This window comes from Pipra filicauda, unplaced genomic scaffold (genome assembly GCF_003945595.2).
Source record: "Pipra filicauda isolate LSUMZ 115617 unplaced genomic scaffold, ASM394559v2 scaffold175_size1500280_pilon, whole genome shotgun sequence".
In the NCBI taxonomy this organism is placed as follows: domain Eukaryota; kingdom Metazoa; phylum Chordata; class Aves; order Passeriformes; family Pipridae; genus Pipra; species Pipra filicauda.
In genome coordinates, this window is record NW_024104273.1 from 781,438 (window position 1) to 800,351 (window position 18,914).

General features: G+C 39.2%; 1 protein-coding gene across 2 annotated transcripts in view; it reads left to right on the forward strand.

Moving 5' to 3' along the window:
- Positions 1-18,908, forward strand: part of PRKDC (protein kinase, DNA-activated, catalytic subunit) — an 82,746-nt gene extending 63,838 nt beyond the window's left edge. Inside the window, exons 69-86 of one of the 2 annotated variants that reach the window (XM_027713843.2) lie at positions 1,491-1,680; positions 2,784-2,958; positions 3,046-3,236; positions 4,196-4,376; positions 4,893-5,053; positions 6,426-6,637; positions 7,289-7,376; positions 8,101-8,244; positions 11,410-11,614; positions 12,159-12,226; positions 12,497-12,717; positions 13,021-13,113; positions 14,947-15,036; positions 15,508-15,579; positions 15,664-15,865; positions 16,295-16,483; positions 16,973-17,112; positions 18,175-18,908. In XM_027713843.2, the coding sequence (XP_027569644.2) occupies positions 1,491-1,680; positions 2,784-2,958; positions 3,046-3,236; positions 4,196-4,376; positions 4,893-5,053; positions 6,426-6,637; positions 7,289-7,376; positions 8,101-8,244; positions 11,410-11,614; positions 12,159-12,226; positions 12,497-12,717; positions 13,021-13,113; positions 14,947-15,036; positions 15,508-15,579; positions 15,664-15,865; positions 16,295-16,483; positions 16,973-17,112; positions 18,175-18,379 (2,827 nt within the window). In that variant the 3' untranslated portion in view covers positions 18,380-18,908. The remainder of the gene's footprint in view (positions 1-1,490; positions 1,681-2,783; positions 2,959-3,045; positions 3,237-4,195; positions 4,377-4,892; positions 5,054-6,425; positions 6,638-7,288; positions 7,377-8,100; positions 8,245-11,409; positions 11,615-12,158; positions 12,227-12,496; positions 12,718-13,020; positions 13,114-14,946; positions 15,037-15,507; positions 15,580-15,663; positions 15,866-16,294; positions 16,484-16,972; positions 17,113-18,174) is intronic. The other variant, XM_039379760.1, reaches the window with a different exon arrangement.
- The last annotated feature ends 6 nt before the right edge of the window (positions 18,909-18,914 follow it).

Consider the following 18,914-nt stretch of genomic DNA (forward strand, 5'->3'; position numbering starts at 1 on the left):
TCCAAGAAGTGCTTTTTCTAATGCTGCTTGTTTTCATATTAGAGCGAGGGGGTTGGTCCAGTATATTACTCTTTTTTTCCAAGCATTTTAATACCTTTATCAGTATAACTGGGGGGGTTCTGTGACTGACTTGTAGTGAGGAGCAAAGGGAGGTTGAGAAATGGCCAGGGAATAAACCATATTTTTATAGGGAAAGACAGACGTTAGTTTAGGCATTTTCTTGCATCGGTGACAACATGCACTGTGCAGGCTAGCCCACTTCAGCAGCCCTTAAACATACCCATTTGTAATTGAGTAGATTAGCAGCATTTAGCTCAATGAAACACTACCCAAAAGGCCAGTCTGTTATCAGTAAAAATACTTGCCTATTCTATTTTGCAACTAAAAAATAGTTGCCAAATGAGGGAGCATACAAAATAAGCCCTGTCACTGTCAGTACTTCACCTGTGCTCTAACTGGAGACTTCTGCTGTGCAACTGTTGCTAGAAAGAAAAGAGACTCTCTGGAGGCTCCTTTGGATTAGCTCTGAAGAAGCCGGAATGCTTTTTCAAATTTGAAAGTTTTCTGTCCTTACTGTGGTGTCTGTCTTCATCTTAATTCATTCTTCCAGTGCAAATCTAGATTAATTCTTCTTTCCTGGGCAACAACTTCTTCCACACCTCTGATACATACTGTGCTCTGTAGTTTATTTTATTATCTCTTGGTATCAGGAAAGCGTGGCTACAGAAGAGCTTATTGCAGTTCAGTATTAGACAGAACACATGACATAACTTACTTCTTCACAAAGTCTCAAACGTTTATGGCGTGAAGGATTGTCTGGGTCTTAAACATTTTATATGCTTTTAGAAAACCTTTATCTCGTCTTGAATTAGTAACAAAGAATGTGCCAAGTGCTGCTTCAGACTGTAGTGCTGTCCTCTGCTTTGAGTAACAGTCTGCATAATGAGATGTGCTATTAAATTAGATAGGACTAGTTGTGGAATGAAGAGGATTCAGCATTCATTCATGGCAACTCACTTTCAAAAGCTGAGTATGGTTGCTGGTCTTTTCTACAACACAGATTTCAATGGTGGCATGTGTTGATGTGATATACATTTGAATAGCAGGTAGACATAAAATACAGCCTGGCACTTTCACTGAATAATTGAGACTCCCTTTTGTTTGCACCTCTGTCAAGTTGGAATGTGAGTTATGGCTTGGTGGACTTAGAGATTGTAGCTATGATTTTAAAGGAAGTAACTAACAAAAAATCCCACTTCGTTGTGGACATTTTCTAATATTAATCTTGTCAGTTCTTGATCCAGGATCAACCTGTCCCTGGTTACAAGTCTCCAGACTCTGAGGACTGTGTTTAGCACTTGCCAAAGGTGATCACTATAGCTTGCCATTTTTCCTTAGCTTTGTTTATTGCTAGGCAGATCAACACTTTTGAACATTCATTTCCCTGAATGTATACCAGAGTGACTTGTACCCCTGTTGTCGTTGTGCAGGTGTTTCTTTCTGGACAAACTGCAGGAGAAACTTCCCTCTTATCAGGCCAATGATAGTATGGAGGTGGATGAAGAATACAGTGCTGGTGACCAAATGGAAGTGGATCAACAGGGTGAAGATATTTACTCAATGATTAAAAGCTGCAAATTTAATATGAAAATGAAGATGATAGAAAGTGCCAGGAAACAGGTGACTGTACTGTCTGTTAGCTTTCAGTTTGGTGAGAAAATATACAGAAACTACAGCTAGAAAAGCCTTTTAGGTGGTCTTGGGCACCCTTTTGCCAGGCAGACTATCTGTCTTTTTGACCCTACTGTCCAGGACAATTTGAAAGCTTAAGAAATTCACTTCCATAGTGAAAAAAAACAAATGGATAAATGTTAATTACAAAATTGATGATAATTTGTCATTACTGGAAATGTGCCTGAAGGCCCCATTGATCCACAGATGGTTTCTGGCACTCTGAAGGGCAGATAAATAAAGTATCTGAAATACTTCAGTCTTTAATGTAAGGGATGCTTGCAACCAAACATTAGGCTTTCTCATTTACAAATAATCTCTTCTGTACAAGAAAACAAATTAAGTTCTGATTGAATCAGTATAATTTACTTCAATCAGCAATGCTGAAGTTCTCTTTTTTTCACAGTTTTCATTAATGCTGTTAGTTAACACTTAGATAAAGTAAAGCTAAGTGACTTTGAAATTTTGATTTGGATCTGACTGTTGAAATGACTGAAACATAGCGTCTTTGATGATGGGTCCATGGTGTTTCAAGCTTGAGATAAGATGAATAATATTTGAGTTGAGGTCTCTCCTCTTCTGAGTTGCTGCAGAAATCTGCAGTCATTGACAAGAGTTTATTTTAAGCAATGTGATAAGCAAATATAATATAGCACTGTTGTGTTGACTCTACACTCTCGAAGGAGTAAGTGAAAAATAATATTTCCTTTAATGTTACTTACATGAAACTTTTCATCAAAACACAAACATAAGTGATCTTCATGGTGTTATAAACCAAGTTACATTTCCCATTGCGTTTGTACTGCAGAGCAATTAATGCCTGTTTAGTCATGCAGCTGAAATTATTTTTTTCAGTTTGTTAAACCTCTGTTCTTCTCTTTTCAAATTTATCCACAAATATGTTTTCGAATATGAGACTTGTCAAGCAGTGGACATCTCTTTGTCTTACTGTAACTTTACTTAAATCTTGTCATCCCTTAATTGGGTTGCAGACCGGTTTTAGTTCCTCTGCAGATATTTTGTCTGAAAATTCTGTCTTATTCTGAATACAGAACAGCTTTGCAGTTGCCACGAAGCTTCTGAAAGACCTACGCAAGGAAGCCAAAACGAGGGAAGACTGGCTGGTGAGGTGGAATTACGCTTATTGCCGCTTTATGCATAGTAGCAGCCGGAACCTGAGCTCTCCAGAGCGCGTGCTCTCAGTGTTAAAGACCATCTCCCTGCTTGGTAACAGCCTTTTCTTTGCATCATGCTGCTTATTATACAAAGCTGCTTTGTTGTCCAGTTACCAACTTTGTGTTTGAATTCCAACAGAAGATACCAAATCTGACTATCTTAGCAAGAACATAAGGGCCTTACGAAACCAGAATCTTCTTCTGGGTACTACCTATCACATCATGGCCAATGCTCTTATTCAGAATCCAAGATGTCTTGAGCAAATTGAGGAAGAAAAGGCTGAGAAGATATCACTAATATCTGGAGAAAGTCTTGAGAATCCTGAAAAGGTAAATGAGAGGAGAAAATCTTTTCGTTTTTTCAGTATTGTAATTACTACTTCAAATTACTACTTCAGTAGATAGTGATGGGTATGGGTAGATAAAGAGCATGTGAAACCTGTCTGCTATTAGCAGAGGTTTGTCCAGCAACACCAGCTAAAGAAAAAAGAAAAATAAAAAAGCTGTGGTTGCTAGGTTTTTCCTGGTTTTTGCTCTCCTCAAGTTGCACCAGGGGAGGTTCAGGTTGGACATTAGAAAGTTTTTTTTTTACTGATGAAAGAGTGGTTAGGCCCTGGAATAAGTTGCCCAGGGAGGTAGTGGAGTCACTGTCTCTGGAAGCATCCAAGAGGCATCTGGATGGGGATATGGTTTAGGGGTTGATTATGTTGGTGCTGGGTTCACGGTTGAACAGATCATCTTGAAGGTATCTTCCAACCTTGATTCTGTAAAGAATGTTGTCAATTCCCAAGATTGAATAAACTACATTAGAAATGTATCAGTATTACTGTGTTTATAATAGGGAAAAAGGCATGAGATTCATAATAGTTTGATGCATTCTTTTGTAACACAAATTCCAAGTGTAGCTGTTATGCAGATGTTGCAGATATGTCTTAATAGGAAAAAAAACCCAAAGTTTTATTTTGTTTTCTGTTAACTGTTTCCAAAAACTCTAGTAACATTAATTTTTTTTCAGTTATAAAAATTCCACTTAACATGTCCAAAGACTAATTCAAATTAAAAGTGTGGTTTGTTTATTTCCATTGAAAATTGTGGACTTTAAAGTTCTGTAAATTGCTGCTAGAAATAACACCCTTATTTTTTTCCCTTTTATCAGCTACTCAAAACATCTTAAAACAGTTAAAGTGTTATCTACTCAAGACTTACAGTGAGGCTCCAGTTTCAGAGAGAGAGTTGTTCAGTGCTTCTTGTTAATGTGTGTTTTTTTTGCTCTTATGATTGAATTTCAGGTATTGGCAGGTCTGAACAAGAAGGCTTTTCAGTGTTTCAGCTATGCTGTGAGGAAGTCTGAAGAGGAGTTGCAGTCCCACTCCATGGAACACGTAGATGTGGTGGGAGTTATCGATGCATATATGACACTGATCGGTTTCTGTGACCAGTATCTGCGTAGGGAAGAAGAAGGCTCACTTGGTTAGTCAGGGTTTTTACTAAGCTTGTGAGGTGTATTTATCTGTGATATGAGAGCTTTTGTGATACCCAGAAGTTCTGCCTAGGCAACACAGCTTGAATTTAGATGGAACAGTTTGTCCTCCAATTCAGCAGTATTTATATTCCTTTTATCACCTCCGCTACTGCTGCTACCTTTGGTACTAGTGAATCACTTGTAGTCTCCCTCTCACTTGTGAGAAATGTATCATATCCAGCAGATGCTTCCCGTGTTCCTTCCCAGACCACAGCAGCCTTGTATTTAAAGCAGGCAAGATACCAGCAGTGATGCATCTTCCTGATAAAGCTAATCCTTTCAGTCCCCAAGTACATGTGTTGCAGATGTGTGCAGTTCAAACAGATGGGAAGGAGAACAAAGTAAAAATACAAAATACACTTAAAAAAAAAAACTCGAATTGCAAAGATGAATGTTTCAGATGATCAAACACATGGAACAAGTGATGGTGTTTCTGATAATTCCTGTTTAATGTCTCTTGGCAGAAAGTAACACTGTGGATCTGCAGCAATTCCCAGCTATTATGGTGGAGAAAATGATAAAAGCTTTAAAACTGAATTCCAGAGAAGCCAGGCTGAGGTTTCCTAGACTGCTACAAATAATTGAAAGATATCCAGCAGAGACATTGGGTCTAGTGACACGAGAGGTTAGTTGCTTCCATTTTTCTGGCAGCAAATGTTGCTATAAATCAAATTTAAAAGGTGGGGGTGGAGTTTGGATGGATAGAGAGGTTAGACTGGTAAGTTTTGCTTCGGGTAAATCAGATAAAATTTATCCCGTCATTGTTCCTTGTCTTTTTCTAACTTCCTGAGTCTGATTCATATGGACAGAAACTTTTTTCTTAAAAGTTTAACTTTTTATCATTATCCTGATTCCAAATGTTAATTTGAGAGTTGCTGGAGAAAAACCATGGTGTGTTTTGCCTTTTTTTTTCCTTTGGAAGAATCTAAATGGGGTGACAAAGGTGGTTAGAGTTAGGGTGAGGAATGTGTCTAATTCCTGAGTTTCTTGCATGCAGAAAGCCAGCAGCTTTTCCAGACTCCTTCCATATCTGCCACCTTTCTTCATCCTTCACTTCAAAGTTTACTACAGCTTTGTCATCCTTTGTATTTCCCACTTCCTTTGTTCCTTCCTTCCTCCTGCAACCTGTCCCTCCATTGCCATTCCATGGCAGGATATCATGAGCCTTCCCTTCTGTCATGGGGCAGATAAGCTGAGACCTTCTCCCTTCTCTGTGACTCATGCCTGTTCCTGCCTTGACCTGCCTGCCTTTTCAAGCCTATGTCATTGTGCTCACAGAGCAACAGGGCCTGTCAGAGGAAGAACTCGAGTGAGACAGAAACAGGAATTAGTTATCCCAAGGAACTGAGAAAGTAGCAGAGGTGGGTGAGGTGTACAAGGTGTGGCTACAGTTAAACACTGGTGGTTCAAACAGCACCTGACAACTGATCCAGTTGAAAAATCTCACCCAGAAAGGGAGTTCACCAGGCATTTATTTATCCTATCACCTGTCTTTCTGTGATATAAATACTGGCAATCTGATCTTAAATTCTATTAGAGGTTTTTAAAGTTTAATGAAGGACAAAACTGTGGTAGGAGCTCCAGTGTTCCCCTTCCTGGCGTTTTTTACTCAAATCAAGACTTCAGTCCAATGGTGTTTGAGCTGAATTCCTTCAGATTTTTGAGTTGCTTGTATGGGATAATCAAAAATTATTATATTACATCCAGACAGAAAAGCCACAAGTTTGAGTGTAAAACCTTATACTTATCAAACAAGCTGCAAATCTTTATGACGGAAAACCTATTAAGCAGCAGTGGTGGTGCTAGTAGTAGTAGCAGTAATAATAATAATTAAATTTGTGCTTTGTTGGGGAATGTTTTGAGCAACCTAATTGACATTCGCTGTTTCCTTTCCATGCGTTTCTCTGTCAGGCTGTGGCATGAAGCAGTTTTGCTCGCTATGTTTGGTATTTTCAAGGAGGACCAAAGTTGAAAGCAGTGTGTCTGTGTTTTTGCAGCTTTCTTCAGTTCCCTGTTGGCAGTTCATTGGTTGGATTAGCCAGATGATGGCACTACTTGACAAGGATGAAGCAGTAGCCGTACAACATACTGTTGAAGAGATTGCAAACACCTATCCCCAGGCAATCGTCTACCCTTTCATGATCAGCAGTGAAAGTTACTGCTTCAAAGATACTGCAACTGGTTGTAAGAACAAGGAGTTTGTAGAAAGGTGAATTTGCAATTTGAGTAGCTCTTTTGTATGTTTTTTATTCAGGAGTGGACACCTAAGCAAACTCTTTTCTTTAGTGAGCATAAGGGTAGTCCTATGCACACTAAGTTTTCATTTAAAGGCACAGAGAAATGCAGAACAGCAGTTCTGTCAGTGTTAGACATACTCAGGTTGGGGGCCTCCATACTTTATGAAGTGTTGGGTCCCCCCCAGTCTGTGGGAAGTTAGAATTTTTCCAAAGGTGTCTTTTTGCCTATTTTTTTTCCAAATCTAAAATTCTTTTACTTAAAATAGAAGATAAAGTCTTGTGCTTCACAGACAGTATCACCCTTCAATAATTGTCACAACAGGATGTGTAGTCTGGTTAATGCCTGTTTCTGTTTCAAGCATGCTTTCCACTTACCCACCAAAATCCTATTTTCATAATGGGACACTTAATTAAAAAATTGGGAGTTGTGTGGCATGTTCACTCAACACATAAACAGTCATGCAGCCAAAGAGAGAATTCTGAGAGCGTTGTACCTACCTACACATAAATTATTTTACCAGATTCTTGTGTATAGCAGACAGTCTAGATCATTGCTTATCTGCAAGCTAGGTGATGATGGTAGTTCCTGTTGTGTTGTAATGCATTTTTTTCTTCTTTTAAAGGATCAAGAATAAGTTGGATAGAGGAGGAGTCGTTCAAGATTTTGTTCGCTCGCTGGAGCAGCTCTCTAATCCTGTAATGCTTTTTAAGGTAAAGTGTATTTTTTTTATTTCTCCCCTTCCCCTTCATTCCTCACCCTCTTTAGAAGGGTTTAGAAGAGCAAGTGCTGAGCGGAGCCTGACACAGTTCAGTTGACACCACAGCCACAGGAAGTGGTTCAACCCAGAATCAACTCATCATGATGATGTTGGGGTGCTGTCAGCAGCTTTCACTGGCAATGGTCTCCCTCCCTTGTGCCAACTTGTTCTGCACTACCCTTTTTCAGCTTTCTCCTTTGGGGTCTATGCCCTGTCCCACAGTCAGTCTTCCTTAATTGTTCTGAAACCATTACAGAAATATCATTTGTGGCCATCTCTATAATTTTGGACTACTTGTGTTTGACCACTTGTGTTCTTATGCCCTTTTCCTGCTCCCTGCTGGGCATTCTTGTTTATGTTCTGACCCCTTTATCCAAAGGATTCTTGTCTTGTGTTTGGTAGTCCTGGCCCCCTAGAGGCCTTCTCAGTTTGTGGTAGAGACTATGGTAGTAAACATAATTATCCTAATAAAATAAAAGCATTTTATCAAGACAAAGAATGCAAGGGAAATATTTCCATAGTCTTTGGATTGCTCTTTTGGTTCTCAAAAGAAAGACACGTAATAATGATGGACTTATTAGTAAGTACAGTAACCCCAGTGCAATCTGAGTGGCTTGCTGAAGAGCAAGGGTCACTAAAACTCTTCTCAGTACTCATCTGTTTCCTTCTGTTTGCAGGATTGGGTTGAGGATGTCAAAAATGAGTTGGCAAAAGCTCAGAGAAACAAAAAGAAGCTTAAGGAAATGTATGAAGGAATGTACAAGAATTTGGGAAATTTGGAGGCTCCTGGCCTTGGATTGCTGAGGAAAAGGTTTATTCAGGTTTGTGTGATTGCTGAGTAGTGTTGGCATCATGTACTTTTTAGAAGACGTTAGAAGATTTCAAAAGAGGGAACCAGATCACAGATTTTACAGGTGCTGCAGGACTTGATGAGACTTGATCAAGTCAGGAGTACAGGACTGGGATTTCTTTGCTAGAAGCCATGGACTTAACATAGTTCAGTTTCCACTTCTGACTGCCCTGCAGGGCTAAATGTTCCCTCTTACTCAGCTTCTGCCTCTTCTGTCCTACATGCTGCCAGGTTCATAGGACCTGAGCCTCTCTGATCATCCGTGGGAATCTGGCCTTGTTTTTTATTCCCTGCTACCAAAGATTTATGAGCACCTTAGGGAGTTTTGCTATATTATGCTACTCAATTTTGCTGCCGATACTAAGTTACTTAGGGTGAATAATACAGAAGAGTTACAACTATGAAGAATTACAGAAAGGACTTCACAAAATTGACTGACTTCTAAAATAGTGAAAATTAGTGTAGAAAATGAAGTGATACATGTGGCAAAAAACCATAATTACCCTAGTTTCATATATAAATTCTTCAGGTTTGAGCTGACTATTGCAATTCAAGAACAAAATCTTGGTTTGTGATAGTTCTTTAAAAACATCAGATGTGCCTACTCAAGGGCAGTCAAGAAAGAAAAGTGACTGTCATTATTAAGAATAGAGAATTAAACATGGATTTATACATTGGCATAACAATGACTGACTCTTGCTTCTTGAACACTGTAGTCCTCATCTGCATTTCTTAACACAGATACAATAAAATTGGATGAGGTTCAGAGTGGCAAGAATAATCAGAGGTACAGAGTAACCTCTGTACAAGCCACTTTAGCATTCCTCCAATTGCAAAAGACACAATGATTCCAGATGCAATAAAGCTCTTAACATCATTCCCAACACCAGTGGTGCTAGGTTGACTGAGGGTTGGACTTGATGAACTGAAAGGTCTTTTCCAACCTTAACGATTCCAACCTTAAGGAGCTGCAAATTGCTGGAGGCCAGGAGAGTGATACTCTTGTAGAAAGAGCACCCCAACTGTATGCTTGTACTATATGTGCATAGCCCTGTGGCCAGGGCTGGGTGGATCCAGCTCTCTCCCATGTGGCCATTCTTATGTCACATTAGCATTAGATAAACTAACCTGGGTGTCTCTAGGAGATTCCTTCCCCATGAGCAGGGAAAGGTGGAGGATGAGAGTGAGGTGGAGTTGGGAGGAGGTGAGGTGATACAGCAGTAGAAAGAGCAATTGGGAGTTTAGGGGCACACTAGCCCTTTGAATCTGTTGCTGTGAGATAAGCTGGGTCTTTGATGATAATGACTTTAAACTTAAGAATAGGGGAAAAGAATGTGCAGGATGTGCTGCTGTCAGGGGTGGGGATAGAGAGAGGGCAGCAGCTCTATGTTGAGCTATCTCTACAGGGTACAAGCACAGCAGGGGGCCTAGCAGGCATGAGCACAAAGGCTGACTTAAACCAAAACAGTCTCTGGCTCTTTAAAAAGCCAAAATGTGCGGTATTAGAGGATGCTGCAAGTAGTGGTGTGCTGTAGGAGAGAAGCGCAAGGGAGGTGCTGGAGAAGGGTAGCAGAGTTGTTCCCCTCTGTTAAAGGGAAGAGAGCAGCGTTCCCACAGACAGCAACTGCAGAAGAAGGTCAGGGTGATGGTGCGCAGACTCTGAATTCATTGCTCTCGTGATGCATTATTATGAAGAAACAAAGTGTACTACGAGAATAATTGTATCATTTTTAACATCCTTGCTGGGGGAAAAACAAGTTGTCTCTTGACTGACACATAAAATTACTCTGCTGTGTGGAGTACTTCAGGCTCGTAATCTTCATGTCTATGATTTATGTATAATTTCAGCTGTAACTAAACAATAACAATCTTGCTTTTTTTAATATGAAATTCCAGTCATGCATAAATTAAACACTGATGATGGATTGTATTAATTAAAATACAGTGTTAAGGCCATGGACTATTTGCTGCCTTGAATTTTAAAAGAAGTCAAAGAACAGAACAGAGAAAGCAATCAGGTGTTCATGTGGAAATAGATTTAGTAATAAAGATGTTGTTGACTGTAGTAGTCTCTTCAGAAGGATGATGGGTTTTGTATTTTCATTTACTTCAGTGAAAGAACTGTGTCCTTCATAGTTTGGGAGAAAAATGATCAGGTATTTTAAAAAACAAGTGAGCTTACATATCTTTCCAAGCCATTAATACCAGGTCTAAGAGGGAACATCTGGTTTTTCTAAACCTTCAGTGTGAACACAAGGATTCAGTTAATTACTTGTAGATAATACTTGGTTTATTAAATGGCTCAGTGTGAAATGTCTTTGCACTTTATCAAGATATTTAAAATACTTTAAAATATGCACTTTATGTCCAAATTATTGCAAAGCAGATCATTAATAATAAATCTGATAGTAAATAAAACATTCAAACATGTCATAGAATGTTTGGGTTTGGGTTGGAAGGGACCTTAAAGATCATCTAATTCCATGCCCCCTGCCTGCCATTCACTAGACCAGGTTGCTCAGAGCCCCATCCAGCCTGGCCTTGCACACTTCTAGGGATGGGGCATTCACAACTTCTCTGAACAAACCTGTTCCAGTGTCTCACCACCCTCACAGTGAAGAGTTTCCTCCTAATATCTGATCTAAACCTGCCTTCTTTCAGTTTAAAGCCATTGCCCCTTATCCTGTCATTGCATGCCCTTGTAAAAACTCCCTCTCCAGTTTTCTTGTGGGTCCTCTTTAGGTATTTTATATTAATGTTCACTAGTTGATCCTAAATTTTTGTAAGCAGTTGAGGTACATGTATTAAGTTTAATGAGCAGCATTATTAGTATGGTCCATCAGAATCCAACTGCAGCTAGAAGAGGTAAAAAGCGATAAGCTTCTAGTTTTGACATGATATTACTGAGTTGATAAAATATAGATATTTCTGTTGATGGTAGTTGGTGGGTCTACCAAACAGGCAGTGAAAAGGTTCTGTCAAACTAGAAATAACAGAGAAAAAAAGAACTGGAGTGGAAGGACTATTGATATATTTCAGAACCTCAGATGAAGCTGTGTGTTTGATAGGAAGGTACTCTTTTGATGTTCTCGTGTAGTGTCTAGCACTGTGTAAACTTCCTATAAATGTTTCATAGGCTTTTGGGAAGGACTTCGACCATCATTTTGGCAGAGGGGGTTCACAACTGTTGGATATGAAGACTAGTGACTTTGATGCGATTGCATCTTCTCTCCTCTCAAAAATGTACAAAACCCATAAAGAACCTGGAAACCTGAAAGAATGTTCACCGTGGATGAGTGACTTCAAAGCTGAGTTCTTGAGGAATGAATTAGAGGTTCCTGGTACGTTCCCCTTCAGTGTCGATGGTGAACTGTCCCTCACAAGACAGTTGCGACTCTTGAGCTCTACTCCTAATGTTGACTATAAGGCCCTTCTTTCTGGCCTTATGCCTTATCTGGCCTTATCTGAAATAGCTCAGTTCACTCTCTTAAATCTGTTCTTAAGCCGTAGTCCTGATTTTTCAAATTGTATCTAAAATTGTCTCTCTTACCTAAGAACTTAGTATTTTTCTAAAGGCCTAACTCGAGAAGATCTGATATATGAATCTAATATATGTTTAAATCTAGTTCAGAAAAGGTTGTGCCCTCTAAAACTATTAAGAGCTGCAATTCTAACAGCTAAATGAGGAAAAAGTATTAGTTATTCACAGATAAAATCATACTATGTATATGTTGGATTTTTATGCATTTTTAAATATTCATAGTTATCGTTATATGAATTTGACAAAATATCTGTGTGTTCTGTTCTTATACGCACTTTAAAATAGAAATAAAAACCAGTTTATCTAATTTTACTCTAACATTTTTTTCTCCACTACCACTGCAGGTCAGTACGACGGAAAAGGGAAACCACTACCGGAGTACCATGCAAAAATCTCCGGATTTGATGAACGGGTATGTTTTTAAGACTGAGTCAAAATCCTGTGTGGTATAAATCTGTGTTCATATTCCATTTGGAGAATGTGACAGTAGCGAGGTCCCTGCTTGTGAATGCATCTTGCAGCACATAAAGGAAGGTCTATAAGTGGGCAGTGTTTTTCTAGTAGTAGTTGAGTAACTTGATTATGTCATCTAGGAATGACCGATATGCTTGATTTCAGTGATGATTCTGTAAAACCAATTCTTCTATCACAAATATTTTGCTTTTTCCTGTCTTTTTCCAAGATAAGTGTAATGGAATCCTTGAGGAAGCCAAAACGTATAACAATCCGAGGCAGCGATGAGCAGGAGTATCCTTTTCTTGTCAAAGGCGGTGAAGACCTGCGGCAAGACCAACGTATCGAGCAGCTGTTTGATGTAATGAACGTTATCCTTTCACAAGATGCTGCATGTAGCCAAAGAAATATGCAGTTAAAAACTTACCAGGTCATCCCCATGACAACAAGGTAGGCCTTTATCTTGAAGGGACAGAAATCTTTATGTTAACGTATATTACTGTTGGGATGTTTGAAAGTGAGATTTTTGTTTGCCAGATTCAGGTTCAGAGTGTTTTCTGTCTTGGCTTAATTTATTTTTTTTTTCCTTTTCCTTTTAAACAACATTGAAATTGCTTTGTCTGGAAACTGTTTTTCAGAGTATATTTAAATTGGTAGCTTTTAACCTTCTTTTAGCAGGCACTAGAACATGGTGTTCTTCTAAAGTTCATCTTTTGAGCTGCTTGTTCACATCTCTGACTTGTTTTGTTCTAGACTGGGACTCATCAAGTGGCTGGAAAATACTTGTACCTTAAAAGAATTCCTGAAAAATAGCATGTCTGAAGAGGAAGATATCAGTTATAACAGGTGATGCTTGGTTAAGCTGTCTGCTCTAATAGAGACACTACTAATGGGTTTTTGGATAACTGACAGTCTTGTGGCAGCATTTTCTTTTTTTTTTTTTTTAATTAAATAATGAAATAAAAGCACCTATGAGCAAGGAGGCAGTTTGTACTTCCTGACCCAAATTAGTAATTGGCAACTGTTTGTTTAATGAGTGCCATTGTACCTGGAATATCCTCCACCCAACTTGTTTAAACAAGAAGCTTATAATTATAATCATGTGTGACGTCATTATCATCACCATTTCCTTATCAGCAGATTGATTTTACAAGCCAAGGATTTTGAGCTCTTGATTTGATCAGGCAGGAAATGGACTTAGGTCAGTGGGGGGCAGGGGAAGGGAGCAGAGACAGAGCAATTCAGAACCTGGGTTCAGCAGTGAGTCAGTGGTGTGGGGGGGTGCAAATTGGCAGCAAATGCACAAAACACAACTGTAAAAGAGCACTCTCTCTGACTTTATACAAATGCTGGGTTTGAATAAATTATGTTGCTTTCTTATGATTGTAATTGGAGGTTGAATATTTGTAAAATTGATTTAATTCTAGCATTTCAGCCTGTTTCTGTCCTGGAATTTAGAAATGTGGTTTAACTTACAAACGTTGTAAGTTGCATAACCTCTGAGTTTGTCAAAGTGTTGTTGTCACCGTTTATTTTTACTACTTAACGTTTATGGGGCAGGCTGGAGGAACTTCCAGCGTGGAGGTTGGACTCCAAAGAGTCTTTATTTCTACAGTTATTTGATTTGTGAGCAGTTTAGTTTCTTCGTTGCTGCTGCCAGGTTCACTTCTGTGAACAGCAGTGGTGTTATGTTGATCTCAGTTCACCGACTGGGAAAGTGGAGAGGACTCACATGGGACCGTCTCATGAAGGGAGGACATTTCTAATGTGGAAGATCAGTGTCTTTCTAAAAATAGGTCATAATTTATAAAAACAAAAAAAGCTTTATTGTTGTATGTAAACTTTAAATATTTTCCCATGTATTATTCAGTCAAGAGAAATAAGACATTTTATGTTGATGCATTTTCTGGCAATATTTTGGTTGAGGTAGGGGAAACAACTTTCTGAAGTTTTGAAATCCTTTTCTTTGTCCCCAAGTGATGGGCTATGCAGTCTATAAATGACAAATGCTTCTTAAATGGAAAGAATTTCTCTATCTCAAAACATGCTTTGGAAGGAAGAGAGAAGACGGGTGCTCTGCTAAGTTGCTGCCTCTCTGGAATAGAAGTTTAATGTCTGATGTACTTAGTTAAGATGGGAGAAAGTTATTCTATAAGCAGTGCAACTAATGAATACTGGCTTCTTGTGGATTAATACCCTAAGTTCAAGCCCCCATTCCTCCCTCTTGTACACAGTGAGGAGATAAACTGCCTTCCTGCATTTCGTACCATTTCGAATGGACAAGCAGTAACGTGTACATAATGCCTCTCAAGTGGCTATGAGACTGTTAAAAATATCTTTTCCTCCCTGGAGAAGTTATTTTGGGTCTTTCTTCTCAAGGCAGCATCTAATTTTCACAGTCCTTATTGACAAATTAGCAGCTTTGAGGTGTCTTATCTTCCATCAGATATGACTGAAGTGTGTTCAAAGCTGGGGGGAAGGAGATGGATGCATATTCACTGACTGCTTAAGCTTCATTTCTGGAGCAAGCTTAAAATTAATGTAGACTGTAGCTTCCTGACTCTTCCTTTGCATAAAAATCTCATGGGTCAGAGCAGCACACAGCCTGCAGATATTCCAGTACAGAGTGGTAAGATCATCAAGGAATCATCAGTGCTTTTTTTCTTTTTTTGTTCCTAGCAAAAAAGGACCTCGCGCTACCTATTCTGAGTGGCTGTCCAAGATGAGTGGGAAAGCACAAGGCATCTCTCGATACCGTGCTATGTACAGGTAGGATTTAAAAGAGGACTGCATGTAAAATAACAGAAGCTAGAGTGTGCACACACACAGAGTTGTAGAAATTCCAGGAAAAGACATTATCTGTGTTATAATATGATGGCTAGATTTGATTTTTGCTCATTTTACTGCTCTGTCTTACTGGAGATGCTCTGCAGGAGGAGGTTAGAACTGCCAAAAATCCCACCAGAGTACAGGAATGCTTCCAGAAGCTTGCTCACTTCCTTAAGAAAGCGTCTTGAAGCAGATGCTGCTCTTCAACTTTATTTCCTAGGTGTCTTGTTCCTAATTATGCAGTGAGGTAGGCTGCCTCAGAGCCCAAGCATCTGCTCAAGTTGGACAGAGAAAATCCCTGTGATTCACCAAGAACGGAAGAATATTTGATGATTTCGGTCCTGACTTAACATTTCACATGCAGTGGGCTGTTATTTCTATGGCTAACATTATTCCTTCATTTATTTGCAGTAATGCAAGCCGTAGAGAAGCAGTTATGTCTTTCAAAAGCAGGGAAAGCAGTGTTCCAGAAGACCTGCTGCGGTAGGTGCACTGTCAGTGACTGCACGTTGTGAAACGAATGTTGGTGTTTATCTGTGTTCAACAAACGAGTTCTGTTTCATTCAGGCGAGCCTTTGTGAAAATGAGCACATCTCCTGAAGCCTTCCTGTCCCTGCGGTCCCATTTTGCCAGCTCCCATGCACTGATGTGCATCAGCCACTGGATACTTGGTATTGGAGACAGACATCTGTCCAACTTCATGATTAACAAGGAGACAGGTGGCATGGTGGGAATAGACTTTGGATATGCATTTGGTGCGGCCACACAGGTATTTGTTTTCTAATTAATTTGTTACAGCTCTTGCATTTATTCTATGCATTTATACGTGTATTCTCAGTACTAAATTTGATGCTTTTCAGTTGCCATCATTCTGGTGCAAAATGGTGCCATCTTTAAAAGTTATTTCTAGTCGATTGAATAAAATCTGTCAGATATTCTCAGACAAGCCCGAAGGTGTAGAGTTTCACAGCTGATATGGTGGTGTTTTGCATAGTTCAACCATGCTTTCAACCGCTATCACTAAATATTCGTGACTAGAGTTTGGTGTCACAACTTGGTCCAGTTCTACTGTATTGCACCGTATTTTCAGTTAAGTGACAAAGAGGGTTCCAAAGCTTAAAAAGAACAAAATACTCCTTTCTAATCCTTCTGTTCCAAGGCTTCTTGTTTTGTTTTGACTGTCCTTCCCCTTTGCTAGTTTTTGGGTGTGCCAGAGTTGATGCCTTTTCGACTGACTCGACAGTTTGTTAATCTGATGATGCCAGTGAAAGAGTGGGGACTCATTTACAGTGTGATGGTGCATGCCCTAAGGGCTTATCGTTCAGATCCAGATCTCCTCATCAGCACAATGGATGTATTTGTAAAGGAGCCTTCTTTGGACTGGAAGGTGGGGTTTTTCCTCTTTTTTCGTGTGAATATTCTTAAACTGTACTAAGAATAAAACTGATCAAAAAGGAAGTATTTCTAGATGTACAGTCACAGTGCTCCTTTTATCTTTCTTTGGTTTTTTAAGTTCTCAGAGAAACTGAATGTAAAGTATTTAAAATGACAGTTCTATATTGATGCACAAAGAATAGTAGCATATGGCAGCAGCACAAATATTTTCAACTGTTTGCATTGAGCCTCTTAAATTTACATCAGCACTGTATATATCAAATTAATAATTACAGAGAAAACTGAAGGTAGTTGCACTTCAATAACTTCAGTTGTAAATTAAATTTAAGTCATAGACAAGCTAAATATTATCTCACTACTTTGTCCTCCACTGCATATACAGTTAAGAGTTACTGGCTTGACTTGCTATGATCTGGCAGCTTAAAAGTCTTTTTTAAGTGTATGATTTATGACAAATAGGGCAAATTTGTTTTCTTTTTAGAACTTTGAAGAAAGACAGCTGAAAAAAGGAGGCACGTGGATTAAGGAAATAAACACATCTGAAGTAAACTGGTACCCTTTGCAAAAAGTCAACTATGTCAGAAGAAAGCTTACAGGTGCCAATCCAGCAATAATCACTTGGTAAGATGCTCTCCTTTTGCTTTAAACTGCTCTACTAAGAGCTTTGGCAGGCTCCTGTGTCAGATTTTGTTCTCTTTGGATAGAATAGTGGCTAGGAAAAAGAAAGAGACAGGACAAAATTTCAACAAACCTTCTGTCAGAATCATTTTGGTCTGTATACAAGCTGTCCGAATCACCTTGCCAGCCAAAACACCAGATATCTCCCCACAAGTTTTCTTGCTCCAGCTCAGGCCTCTGAGCAGTTTTACTGCTCCTGGCAAGAAACATCTCCCCACTCTGTCAGCCTGCTTAATCTCACACTGCTCAGCCTACTTTTCCTCATTTTTGTCTCCATGACTTTTAGACTAGGGGTAATATTTAAATCAGTAGGGGTAAGATTTAAATCAATATGTGCTTCTGCTGAAGGATTACTTGAAATGGAACCTGAACCAGCTGTAGGGGAGGCATGGAGGTAAGCTGCTTCCCAAAAACATCACATTCAAATCTGATGGCATTTTCAGGTTATTTATGTCAGTCTAGTCAAGTCTGGCTCAAGCGAGAATGTCATTAAAGTTCAGTTAAAAGTACAATTAATCCCTTCTATCCTCTTTTAAAAAGACATTTTGGATTAATCAAGGGAAAGATAAAAAAGCAAAGAAAGCAAGCCTGTTTTAAAACCATACAAATACTGAAAAGTGCAGGACTTGGGAGGAGTCCCCTTTGCGGTCAAGGCTGAACTGGAAGAGGCAGCAAAATACTTGTTAGAGGCACAAATCAGAAGGGGAGGTAAGGAGATCAACAGCTTGGATGTGAACTTCTGCATCCCTCTTTCACCTAGAGGGATGCAGAAGTTGAATCTCTGACAAGATTGACATATTCATGGTAAATATCCACTAGTAAAAGACGCCTGAAATCACCAGTCTTTGCTGGCCAAGCCTTCTGCAACTCTTGCACAGTCTCCACATCTTAAATCTCAATTCAGGCAGCTTTATTTTTCAAGTGCTGTTTTGTATTTAAAAATCCATCTCAGATTTTTTGCTTGTTTCCTTTAGTAAGAGTTTATTTTTGTGTTCTCAATTTCAGTGATGAACTACGCCTGGGCCATGAGAAGTTACCTTGTTATAAAGATTTTGCAGCTGTGGCTCGTGGTAATGCCAGTCATGATATCAGAGCCAAAGAGCCAGAGGATGGACTTTCAGAGGAGACCCAAGTGAGATGCCTCATCGATCAAGCGACAGACCCCAATATTCTTGGCAGAGTCTGGGAAGGATGGGAACCCTGGATGTGAGGGCCTCCTCTCTAAAGCCCAATCTGCCAAGGGACCTGTATCCTACTACATAGATGCAACTAGATCAGAATTTTAAGGCAAAAAAGGAAAAAACCTCTTAACTGCTTTTATCATCGGTTAACTTGCCTAATAGAAAGTATAAATTTTTTGTATTAAAGCTGTATTCAAACAGTGAATTTTTTTCTTAATTATTTTTCTTGTATGTAGTTCTGTAACAAAGCAGCTTTATTGCGTTCATGTTAAAATCAATGTAGAAAGAACTGGAGAGGCTATAGAACTTAAAGATTTATTTGAAAGGCACTGAGACCCCTCAGCAGAAAGCACAAATTCACACCCTGCAAGCTTGTGGGCATCCATGTAGTGATGTAGTGAAAGTCTGTACTTTTCTTTTACAGAGACCTTGATGACAATCAACTAAAACCATTCTGCAGGCGCATATTATTTGTAATTAAAACTAGAAGATTTTTGTATTAGTAGTATCAGTGAAACACATGGGGAAATTAAACAGAAAATGCCTTTAAACTCTAAATAACAC